General features: G+C 43.2%; 1 protein-coding gene and 1 long non-coding RNA gene across 6 annotated transcripts in view; one reads left to right on the plus strand and one right to left on the minus strand.

Moving 5' to 3' along the window:
* LOC310695116 lies at positions 1-2,769 on the minus strand. The gene is made up of 3 exons (XR_014519928.1): positions 2,575-2,769; positions 702-832; positions 1-191 (listed from the first exon to the last, which is right to left on the minus strand). It is a non-coding gene; the product is annotated as an uncharacterized lncRNA (long non-coding RNA).
* TOP3B (DNA topoisomerase III beta) overlaps positions 2,057-12,782 on the plus strand; it is a 26,660-nt gene continuing 15,934 nt past the window's right edge. The window contains exons 1-9 of one of the 5 annotated variants that reach the window (XM_083479032.1): positions 2,057-2,231; positions 2,883-3,003; positions 4,824-4,949; positions 6,024-6,155; positions 7,506-7,612; positions 7,760-7,834; positions 8,724-8,920; positions 9,644-9,842; positions 11,617-11,730. In XM_083479032.1, the coding sequence (XP_083335158.1) occupies positions 4,880-4,949; positions 6,024-6,155; positions 7,506-7,612; positions 7,760-7,834; positions 8,724-8,920; positions 9,644-9,842; positions 11,617-11,730 (894 nt within the window). In that variant the 5' untranslated portion in view covers positions 2,057-2,231; positions 2,883-3,003; positions 4,824-4,879. Of the gene's footprint in view, positions 2,232-2,264; positions 2,533-2,882; positions 3,004-4,823; positions 4,950-6,023; positions 6,156-7,505; positions 7,613-7,759; positions 7,835-8,723; positions 8,921-9,643; positions 9,843-11,616; positions 11,731-12,782 lie in introns of those variants that run through there. The other 4 variants (XM_083479034.1, XM_083479030.1, XM_083479033.1 and 1 more) reach the window with 4 other exon arrangements.

Below are 12,782 nucleotides of genomic sequence, written 5' to 3' on the forward strand. Positions count from 1 at the left end.
GTTTATTTGTTGAAGTTGTTTGCTTGGAAGTCAAATAATTTAGGATTAAGGCTGGGGAAAAGGTTGGCTTCCGTGCGCTCTCTTTGCCGTTCTGATCCACACTTGTAAAATTGCTAGAAAGGCTTCTGGATTAAAATTTGGATTTTAAATGCCTACTTCTCTCTTTGGCATTGCTTCTTAATGCTGAAAGTCTGCAAAACAAATGGTTGGCAGTTTCTCCGTAAATACATTTGCAATATTGTACTACTGCCCTCCAATGGAATGGAATGGAATTGTTCCACTTGCTTTGTGCTCGTTTGTGGCAATGAGATGATTTGCTTGCAATAGTTTGTTAGTGTTTCAAGGAACAATACAGTGGTACCTTGTGTTACAGACGCTTCAGGTTACAGACTCCCAGAAATAGTACCTCAGGTTAAGAACTTTGCTTCAGGATGAGAACATAAATCATGCGGTGGCGGCATGGCAGCAGCAGGAGGCCCCATTAGCTAAAGTGGTGCTTCAGGTTAAGAACAGTTTCAGGTTAAGAACAGACCTCTGGAACGAATTAAGTTCTTTACCCGAGGTACCACTGTATTGTGTTCTGATGCCCCACCTTTCCTAATTTCACACTCTTTCTTGAGAGCACAGAAGGAGATGAATGTTATGGGTTCAGGAATCTGAGGCACCCAACATTTTTAACATTTTTATGTTAATTAGCTTACCAGTGCCAGGATGCCTGTGTTGTTAACAATTGTTTTGGGAATTACCACTATTAATTAGGTACTTTTCACTGACTGCATTTCATTTCCCTCTGGCCTCACTGTTTGAAGTCCCTTTGTCATACCATGTGTACCTGCAAATCAGGATAATACTGCATACATCTGATAAAGAAGAATGTAGTCCGCAAAAGATAATGCCACAAGGTCTCTAAGGTCCCACAAGACTCCTTATTGTTTGTACCTCACAGCGTTGCTGTGAATATAAAGTGGTTCAAATCCCACACTTAGCCACAAAGCTCAGAGGGTAACCTTGGGCCAGCCGCAGTGTCTCAGCAGTGCCTCAGCAGACCTACAGGTCTGTTGTGTGGATAGAAGAAGAAGGGAGAACTGTGTACTTCTTGGACCTTGTTCCCCTTGGATATAAATGCAGTAAAACAGTGAATAAAAATTCTTATTTATTATTTGGGATATACTTGGTGGGATATAAATGCAATAAAATAATACAGAATAATAAAAAGAAGATGAGAAAAAATGCTGTAAATCCACTTCAAAGCTCCTTGGAGAAAACGTAGGCTAATAATACTAGTAACGATTCTATGATTATTCTAAATTGTAAAAAATTAATAAAAATAAACAACACAATAATAATACCCTATACTATTGCAAAAACAAAGAAACAGAACTTTGATAGACATGCATTTTATCGAAGTAGAATTTAAAAATAAATAATAAATGAACATTATAACAATACATTACTAATAATAAAACCGATTATTAATCTTATCATTACAAAATCTAAAAATGTGTAAAACAAACAAGAAATAATGCATTAATTACTATGATTAGAAATAATAACAAACAAACAAATGCAACAATGCCTTAATGGTAACAATAGCAGTTATAAGGATGCAATTTTATTATTATGAAAATTTAAAGATACATAATTTTTCCCTGAGTCCGGGGGCGGGGGAGAAACAGGGCATGAATGAATGAATGAATATATAAAAAAACAATAATTATTAACAACAATGCTAAAAACTTTCTTGCTTAGGCAAGCCTACCCAGCTGCTCAGAGAGCCGAGTTTATAGCATTTTGACTTCGGTGCGTTTTCAAGGTGGGCCGTGACTTTCCCCCCGGTTCTCCCGTGTTACCTTTTTTACTATTTGTGGGGCAAATCACGTTTTTGTATAGGGAAAAAAACGAAACGAAATCCGTGTCGTGGTTTGGAAAGAAACGAGTCAGTCAGTCCCCACACCGGGGTGTAGGTGTGTTGTGCGCTTAAAAACCAAACACACAGAGAGAGAGACACCTCGAGCCGAGCGACGGGGCAGAGAAAGGAGAAGGGAAGAGGGAAGTTGGAGGAGGGGGGCGTTTCTATGGCAACGGAGACGCCTGGAGGGATGCAGGGTACCAGGAGCATCTCCGCCTCTCCTCCATCCACGCCTGGGAAGGGGAGGGCCCGAAGGTGACCCGGCAGTGGAAGCCTCGGCAATGGCCGCCGCTGCCGCCGCCTTCTGAGGCCGCCCCGCCGGGTGAGTAGGGCCGCCCGCCTCGCCTGTGTGGGGAGAAGGAGCGGAGAGATGTGGGGTGGGGGACATTTTGAAGGGGGTGCCAGGGGGCGCTTCTCCAGCCCCCCGCCCCGCAATCCGCTTCCAAGCTGGGCCGCCTTTTAGCGCGAGCTGAGGGAGGGGGAGAGGCAGGGGAAACGACGTGATTGTGATTATTTATTATTATTATTTTGAAAAGCCCAAGCAAAACCCCCAAATTCGTTTGGCGTCGGAGTGGAAGCTGCTGATTTCTTTTATTTGGAAACGGCGCCTTTTTCAATTCCTGGTAAGAACTTTAAGAGAGAGGAGAGGTGGTGCAGCGACTTACTTCCTCGGTGCAGGGGAGGAGCGTATCGTGTGTATCTGATACTGAATACACGCGAAGCGCGACTGTCCTCGCGAAGGCCTCGTTTACGTGTTTGCTTGGAAGGAAGTATGGCGGGATTCGGGGGCGTTTGCTGCCTGCTTGCGCGGCATTGCAAAATAAAATATGAAATGTCTTATACAGGGAGGCAAAATTAACAGGGTTAATATATTGGATTTTATTTTATTTTATTTTTTGGTCAGCGATGCACTTTGACTTATTGTAAGCAATATTATTATTATTATTATTATTATTATTATTATTATTTAAAGGCAGGGTATATTGGAACTGAAATTTAAAACATTAAGGCCATAGTCCTGTGCGCAAGCATTGGGAGGGCCACCCTTCCACGGAAATCAATAGATTACTGGAATTATGAACAGCAGATTGTGTGTGAGTTCTACAGATATCATTTTAAAAATAGGATTACCTAATTTGGACCTTTGGAGACAGGGAGGCTTAGAAATTAGAATAAACATGGGTGTTAGTTTGAATTATTATTTGCCTGGTGAATATATTCTGGGACAGATAATGATGTTTTTCAATGTGCATACATAAAATGCTCCTAATAGAGTCTACAGAGCTGTTAAAACATACCTGAAACATGAGCTTGAGGAGAAATGTGATGCCTATACTGTACACCAGTGTTTCCCAACCGGTGTTCCGCGGCACACTAGTGTGCCGCGAGACGTTGCCTGGTGTGCCGTGGGAGGGAGGCGGGCGAGTCGGGCGGCGAGAGGCGGGGCGGCAAGGAGAGGCCGCCCAGCGCGGGGCTCTCGCCGTCTGCCTGCCTGGCTGCCTGCGTGGCGCTGACGTCACGGGGCTGTAACATGCCCCACATAGGCACACGCGGGGCGGCGAGCGAGCTCCCTCCCACATCCCTCGCTTCGGCCGGCCTACTGGGCTGTCGCAGGCGGAAGGCCTGCGCATGCGCGAGGTTTTTGCGCCTTCGGGATTGCCTTCACGCCTTCCTCCTCCCGGGTCCTTGAGAGCGCGGGAAGCGGCAGCGCGAGACCGGCGTTGAGCCTGGTAGGTATTGCGCTTGCCAAGGCAGTCATTTGGGAAATGAAAACTTGCAAAGCAAGCAACCAGTTCAATCTGAAGTACGTGTATGCTTAATATCCTGTATCTGAAACCTGTTCTGCCCCCTCCCCCACACTTGGTGCCATTTTCATCTACACATGCAGCAGAGTAAGTTGACCCAGAATAGTACCAATTCAGATGGCAGATGGGAGAATGACAGTGCTGAATGCTTTCCCATGTAGAACAGTCCCTGCAAATAAAAACCTAGCATATTTGGAAGAGGGATGCTAGCCTAACCATTACCTTCTATGCTGTTACTAATTTTTTTTTTTTTTTTACATAAGTAAAAAGTGACCTTTCCCCATCTGGCATGGTGGTGTGCCTCGAGATTTTTTTCATGAAACAAGTGTGCCTTTGCCCAAAAAAGGTTGGGAAACTTCTGTACACAATTCTTTGCAGCATCAGACTATGAATGGTTCTTGGAATCTCAGTACTTTTGGCTGGGTATGTATCCACTTTGAGAGTGGATTGCATGGTCTGCTGCTGAATTTTGACAATTCCTGAAATCATTTCAGAGTTGCAAAATGGAGTCGTCTCCTGTCTATTTTGCTGGTTTTCTCACATATCCAGTCTTAATAAATTTATAGAACAACTAACTCTGAACTAAGTTGCAGTAGACTGAACTCAGCTTTAATATGCATGTGTTTACAGGCATTTAAAAAGCCCGTATCATCGTTGCCATATTTTATTCAAACTGGAGAGTTAGCATAATGTTTGCTCAACCAATAATCTTTGCTATTTTCCTTTTTTCAAAGAGATTAGTGTTACTTCTCCTTATTTTTGAGTATGGCAGTTCCATAGAATTCCCTTCAAGTAAGCTCTACATAAAATGGAATTAACCTTTTTTACATTTATGTGCAATGTACTGTAGATATTTAAATTCCATGGGGCTTGCTTCTTGGTAGACATGTATAGGGGTTGCACTGTTACTCTCATAATTTAGCTGGAAGAGACCTTTTTAAAAAAAAATCACTGTACTACACACTGGGATTTGTGAAGATGTGAATACTGGGTGATATATAGTTGCTTTTCAGTGTACTTGTGAAACAAAAACATTGAGAGGGAAAATACTGACTCTCCAGGTCACCAGTCCAAATAAGTCATAAACAGGGTTTGTTTTCTCTCTTTAGGTTGACAAGACAGAATTTTCTTGAGATTTGATTACCCTTTTCACTACCGGCAGAAGATGAAGACGGTTCTTATGGTAGCAGAGAAGCCTTCTCTGGCTCAGTCCATAGCCAAAATCCTTTCAAGAGGTTAGGAGGGATCTACATCCTTTTTCTTTAAAATTCTTGCTTGTTGTTTTGACAGTATTTTTGTAATAGCATTTGAATCAATTTGATCTGGAATCCCATTCACACAACTTGGGAGTAAATCCCCATTGAATTCATAATAGCTAAAGCATAATACCAAAAGTGGTATTCCTCTGAAAATCAGAAAGGAGGGAAGTGAAGCAGGGCTGTAGACTTTATGTCCTGCTTGTGAGCTTCCTGCTTAGAAACAGGATACAGTAGTCCCTCATTTTATTTGGGAGTTCAGTTCCGAGGGTTATGCACATTCACAAAAATTGTGTATAGCTCTCTGCCTTGCTTGGGACTCGACCTGCACACTTTCAAGCATGTCACCTTTAACTGTGTATGATTGAAATTGCACGTCAAATGCTTGTAAAATGGAAGTATTAGATCAGGGCCTGGGCAAATGTTGCTGGACCACAACTCCCATCATCCCTAAGCATTGGCCATTCTGATGGGAATTGGAGTCCTACAACATCTGGAGAGCCTCACATTCTCCACTACCGACCTAAGGAAGTAAGAAAACTTGTAGTGTTCCTATTGAAGGTTTCCCAGACTTGGGTCTCCAGCTGGTTTTGGACTACAACTCCCATCATCCCTAACTAGCCGGGCCCAGTGGTCGGGGATGATGGGAATTGTTGTCCAAATACAGCTGAAGACCCAAGTTTGGGAAATCCTGGCCTAGATAATCCACCAGGGACTCCAAGGCAGTTTCTGTTCTGAAGTGTGACAGGAATTGATCCTGGAGATCAGCTTTCTCCAGGAATACTTGGATTTGGGTTGCCACCCATGGATCACCCTATTAAAATGGAAAATGAAATACTGGATGACCGTCTAATTTACTACATCCAAATATGTCTCCCTTCTATAGTCATTAAGTGGTCCAAATGCAACTGTAATTCATTTTTGCTAAAAGTAATTCATTTTTCCTAAATGATGCTTGCCTTCCTTTATATACAAGATTAATCTCTGTCCAAAAAAAATGTAATGAGAGACATTCTTAATATCTGCTGTTACCATTCGCTTGTCTTCTTGTAGGAAATATGTCCTCTCGCAAAGGGCTGAATGGGGCATGTTCAGTGCATGAATATACTGGATCATTCATAGGACAAAGTGCCCGTTTCAAGATGACATCTGTCTGCGGCCATGTGATGACACTGGATTTTATAGGTATAGCATCACCTGTTGACTACTTCACACTTTTATCTGGTTCTGTTGTTATTTGAGGCCAAGAAAAGTGGGCAGGAATTTCTGCAGAGCTAACTGAAATGTTTAGGAAGCTGAACCTTGACACTTTCTGAAAAAGCCAGCATCCTACTGGCATTTAGGGTGCGCATCCAGATCAGTAGTTCCACTTGCTAAAAACTTCCAGCAATTTCTCAAGGATCGGTTAATTACTAAAGCAGTATAAATCATAGTTTGCCTCCAGACCAGAATTAGAAACCACAGTATGAACAAGGTTCTTCCTTTTTTTAAAAAAAGAAAAAACCTTGTTTGGAGGCAGTAACCACTGTTTGCCCAGTTCAGATGTCACGACACACTATAGTTAGTGCTAACCAGGGTGTGGTAGAGGAAATTGAGGATATGCAAGGGGTGTACGAGATGGAGGCACAACCCCAACAATCAGACCGTGGTTTTGCCTTGATGTTTCCACTGGGGCGTTGTGTGAGAATCAACCCTTAGATTGGAAGGCAAAAGTAGGCAATGTTACCTGAGCTATCACCTTTTATATACCTGCTTCAGAGAATATAACTGGTTGCCAGAGTGATCTTTTGTACTTGTCAGATAAAAAATGCATGTATATCTGAACTACATAAGCATCATCCTCTAAGATCATTTATTCTTTTGAGGGCCACTTTCCCTTGGGGGTAAGCAGTTGGGGGCCACATGCTGATGGTGTGTGGAACCATTCCCATATTTTTCCTCTTAACCTTCTCCCTATCCAGAGAGCTGCCAGGGAGGGATAAAGTTGCGCTTGCCACAGGTCCAAACCAATCTCTTGCAGAAAATTCTGGAAATTGCCTACTCCTGCTCTAAGGTTGTTGTTGTTTAGTCATTTAGTCGTGTCCGACTCTTCGTGACCCCCTGGACCAGAGCACGCCAGGCACTCCTGTCTCCCACTGCCTCTCGCAGTTTGGTCAGATTCATGCTGGTAGCTTCGAGAACACTATCCAACCATCCCGTCCTCTGTCGTCCCCTTCTCCTTGTGTCCTCCATCTTTCCCAACATCAGGGTCTTTTCCAGGGAGTCTTCTCTTCTCATGAGGTGGCCAAAGTATTGGAGCCTCAGCTTCAGGGTCTGTCCTTCCAGTGAGCACTCAGAGCTGATTTCCTTAAGAATGGAGAGGTTTGATCTTCTTGCAGTCCATGGGACTCTCAAGAGTCTCTTCCAGCACCATAATTCAAAAGCATCAATTCTTTGGCGATCAGCTTTTTTTATGGTCTATCTATCTAAGGTAGATAGCCACAAAAAGGCTTTGAAGGTAATGAGACCTGTCTTTCCTTCTGTTGCCTTTCTCAGGAAAGTACAACAACTGGGATAAAGTGGATCCAGCTGAACTTTTCAGTAAGGCCCCTACAGAAAAGAAAGAAGCGAATCCCAAACTGAACATGGTCAAATTCTTACAGGTATTTGCTGTTCTGAAGGTTTTGTTTTGTTTTTTAAAAAACAAGCATTACATTTGTCTTTGAACTATGCACATTTATTTATCCTGTTGTATGACACCCTGCGACACATCTGCCTTCTTTACAGTAACTGGACCATGTGTATTTTAGGTGGAAGGGAGAGGTTGTGACTGTATTGTTCTGTGGTTGGACTGTGACAAGGAAGGTGAAAACATCTGCTTTGAGGTAGGATTCCTGTGACTGATTTATATTCATTATTTAACTGCAACATTTTAGTTGGTATCTATGAATTTAAACTGTTTCTTTTATAGTTTGTAGAAAAATTCAGGTCTTCTAATCCAGAAAACTGGCAGGTAACTTGTCTGTTGTGAATTCATATAAACAATATTCATTTTGATATTTTACTGATGATGGTATGCCCCAATGTCTCCACATTGACAGTAAACCATGGTTTATTATGGCATACAAATTGGTCCACTGTACTCCTTAAATCAGTATTATTATCTTTCTACCGCAGATGGGGAGGCTAAGACTATGTTGGCAAAAGTTACTTGAGTGAATTCATTGCAGATGAAATTGGATCCAGGGATTTCCTGATTTGTAGCTGGGCTTCTTAGATAATATACTGCATTAGCTCATAGAGAAATAAATGGGCAAAGCATTTTTCCAGTCCAGAAATCTGCTAAAGCCCATGTTGAAATGGGTAAATGTGACAGGGTGGTGGTGTGAATTCTGCCAGACTTCCCTCTAGACTTGAAAATGTAGAAATGGGGAACTGAGATACTCACATTTCTTGTTACAACCTGGCCTCCCTTTCTCATGCTACAGCAGCATTTTGAAGAATGGAGCCACAATCCACAAACCAGATTGGTTTTCTGTGATAAAAGACCTAAATTTCTGGATTCACCTCTCTCAGGAACTTCTGTTGCGCAAGCTTCATTGAAATCAATGAAACATTCACAGTCATGATCTTGAACGTCTCCCATTTGTTTCCATGGTGCTTGCAATGTTCCTGAGGTGTACCTATTGTCTTCATAGGCACTTGAGAGTGGATGTGTCTAATTTACAGCACTTTTACTTTAATTAAGAAGCATTCTCTGGTTTCATCTCGTAGGTCCTGGATGCTACCATTCCTGTGATGAATAAACCTCGTGGCAGTGAAAGGACTGTATACAGAGCCAAGTTCAGTTCTATTACGGACACAGACATTTGCAATGCCATGAACAACTTAGGGGAGCCTAACCACAATGAGGCTTTGTCAGTAGATGCCCGCCAGGAGCTGGATCTGAGAATTGGTTGTGCATTTACAAGGTATCCACACAGCATCCAGAGTGCCACAGTTTCCTCATTCCTGATGTGCAAGGAAGATTATTTCACACTAAGTTGCTCAAAAAGAATCACACAATACCATTTATTGACTCAGTTCACACTTAACACTAAGCCAAACTATGACTTAAGGCAGACATGTGAATGTGTGGGTTCCTGGAGAAGGGATCACAGCTGCGTGGTCCTCCCCCAGTCCTGTTGCCATCACCCTACCTAGGGCTAAGCCCTGGTTTGGGTCAGCATGTTGTCTGAACTCAGGCTCATAGTCTGGAGTAAGGCATACCACAAACTCGGGTTTGGAGAGCATGCTAAACCAAACCATAGCTTAGTCCTTAGTAGTGTAGCTGGACTGGGGGATGAATGCAGCAACCATTCTTTCCCCTGGGAACTCCTATGTTCATGCTAACCCATGGTTTGGCTTAGCATTTATGTGTGAACTGGGTCATTCATTGTACAGATGATGGCCACTAAAAAAAGAAGCAGCAGTTTTAAAACAACACATTTTAAAATTATAAAATGTAAGAATCACATCCAGTAAATTTTGCATGTGACATTTACGTGCAAGATCACTGAAACACATTTTAGATGGTCCTGATCTAACAATATTTCCTGAAATGTTAGATATATGTAGATCATTGGCGTTAAATAGGTTTCATTATCAGCATTGAAAACTAATACCTTAACTTAATTTTTTTATCTTTCTTATAGGTTTCAGACAAAATACTTCCAGGGTAAATACGGCAATTTAGACAGCTCACTAATCTCCTTCGGACCCTGTCAAACGCCAACTCTGGGGTTTTGTGTGGAGCGACATGATAAAATCCAGTCTTTCAAGCCTGAAAATTACTGGGTGTTGCAAGCCAAGGTTAGTGATATAGAGATTCCTGTCTCCCTGAAACTAATTGTGGTAATAAGAATTTGCTTCTGCCCACGCTATTAATATTAATTGCAAAAAAAAGAAAAGCTTAGCCCAGGTTTCAGAATTGTGTTAAAAATTCACAGTATCGAGTTGTATCCAGTGGTAGCTTCTATTATCACAAGGCAGGACCACCCATTTTTACCAATTGCAGCCTTCTATGCCGTTTCTGACCCAGAGGGTCACCGAACCTTGAGGAACTGGAGACAGGCAGGTGTTCCCCCCTACAGAAGAACTCCACTAGCACAAATCCATGATTCAATACAAGCCTTTAAAGTGAACCATAGAATATGCTTCAGGTTAGATACAGTGGTGCCCCGCAAGACGAATGCCTCGCAAGACGGAAAACTCGCTAGACGAAAGAGTTTTCCGTTTTGGAGGTGCTTCGCAAAACGAATCTCCTATGGGCTTGCTTCGCAAGACGACAATGTCTTGCGAGTTCCTGCTGGTTTTTTTTCCCTTCCCCCCTTTTTCTAAGCCGTTAAGCCGCTTATCAGCTGATCCGATCAGCAGATAAGCCGCTAATAGCGCTAATCCGCTAGTCCATCAATGGGTTTGCTTCGCAAGACAAAAAAACCGCTAGACGAAGAGAATCACAGAACGGATTCTTTTCGTCTTGCGAGGCACCACTGTATAAGATCAACTAAAGTAGCTGTAAGGAACCTTTGGCCATCCAGAGGTTGCTGAACAACAACCCCCATCATCCCTGACCACTGGCCACGCTTGCTGTGGCTGATGGGAGTTGTAGTTCGGCTACATCTGGTTCTGCACACCTGAAGTAAAGGGTGTTACAGTGCAGCCACCATAGAAGTGGAAAAGCACAGGAATACTGAGACAGTACAGAGTACCTACCCATAGACTGGGACTCTTTTAACAGACTTTTTGACTTAGGCCTTGAAGCAGTGATGCTGGAGGCTGGGATGGAAACTAAACGCAAACAGTTTCGACTCCTTGCCTCTGTTGCAGCAGCAATTCAGTTTCTTATGTCTCCTCAGTTCTTCCCACTTTTCAGAAAATTTGAATTTTGAAGTGTAACAAGCAAATCTCTCTGTAACTGAGATAGTTGCAAATGGGTTTGTGACTTAAATACAGGACAGTCTCGGACCTGTATACCTGAAGGAGGATCACCACCCCCATCGTTCTGCCCAGAAACCGAGGTCCAGCGCCGAGGGCCTTCTGGCGGTTCCCTCACTGCGAGAAGTGAGGTTACAGGGAACCAGGCAGAGGGCCTTCTCGGTAGTGGTGCCCGCCCTGTGGAACGCCCTCCCATCAGATGTCAAGGAAATAAACAACTATCTGACTTTTAGGAGTCATTTGAAGGCATCCCTGTTTAGGGAAGTTTTTAATGTTTAATGCTGTACTGTGTTATTGATATTCTGTTGGGAGCCACCCAGAGTGGCTGGGGAATAATAATTATTATTATTATTAGAAATGAAGGACCAAATTCATTAGTTTCAAAGGGGCTGTATCGTGAATCACAAACAAATTGTAGGCCACCTTGGCAGGAAAGCAGTGTACAAATCTAGTGAATGAATTAAATTGAAAATTGGATCTTTGTCTTGGTAGCGTGCCATCACAAACTGGTTTTGTCTGCTGTTAGTCTTGGGAGTTTGGCATGTCACAGCATCCTGCTAAGGGCAGCATCTTAGAATAAGCCACCTCAATGGTTCATTTTGGCTTCTCCGTTATGTCAGTTACAGAACAGGTTACTGCTGGAGAAGAACGGAAAATACTTTAGCTTTTCTGTTTATTTTCTTCCTGCCAGGTTAGCCACGAAAAAGACTGCTGTCTGACACTCGAGTGGGACAGAGTGAGGGTGTTTGACAGGGAAATTGCTCAGATGTTCCTAAACATAACAAAGGTTGCAAAAGAAGCGAAGGTAAGGCTATGAGAACGTTGTACACGGGCTGAATTCTGGTTTCAGAACTCCTGTTGTTTCAGTGTTAAAGTTCAAATAATGCCTTGCATCTTCTCTCATGGTGTATCGGGGTCTCCAACCTTTGGAGGCCAGAGATCTCGTTCACAGAATAGAAAAGAAGGAGGGAGTCTTATCCTGGCATCCAATGAAATGTGGGCATGTTTAAGAGGGTGTGTTAAATGTAGGAGAGGAATTGCTCAGGAAGAGCAAACAGTCTTCTGTGCATTGTGGATTTTGATGGGGACATTTACCGAAACCTTTCACACGCACACTAGGATCCACAGGCACCACTTTGGCAACTCCTGGCAAACTGTTTTCAGTTACTGTATGGTACCTAAAGTGTTGGAACTAAAAGTACAGTGGTACCTCGGGTTAAGTAGGAGACAGGGGACTCCCCTGAGAAGGAGGATAGTTCACCAATACAGGAGCCAGATATATGGAGAAACGTGACTCAAAGAAGTAGGAGGCCCAGGGTTCACTCTGATTGTTTAGAAATACACAATCGCTTTGAGGTCCTCTCCCCTAGCATGGAGGACGAAGAGCAGACTCCATTTGAGGATCTCTCCCTCATTACAGTCGATCAGGTATATGAAGACGAGCAGCAAAGTCAGTCCTCAGGGAATGTGCAGGCGACCTTGGAACGGACAGCTCATGGAAAAACCCCGACCAAACCCAAGAGGAGGCGTGTAGTGGTGATAGGGGATTCCCTACTGAGGGGAACAGAAGCAGTGATCTGTGGGCCTGACAAGATGTCTCGGGAAGTGTGCTGTCTCCCCGGGGCTAAGATCCAAGATGTAACTGAACGACTGCAAGGAATCATAAAACCCACTGACAAATACCCCTTCCTCTTGGTTCATGTGGGAACCAATGACACTGCAAGCAATAGCCTCCAGAAGATCAAAAGAGACTATGAGGCTCTCGGCAGGAAATTGAAGCAACTAAATGCACAAATTGTCATCTCGTCTGTCCTCCCAGTTGAACGACGTGGCCCAGGGAGAGAGGGGAAAATAGTG

This window comes from Podarcis liolepis (assembly GCF_965112155.1).
Source record: "Podarcis liolepis genome assembly, chromosome: 15".
Lineage (NCBI taxonomy): Eukaryota > Metazoa > Chordata > Lepidosauria > Squamata > Lacertidae > Podarcis > Podarcis liolepis.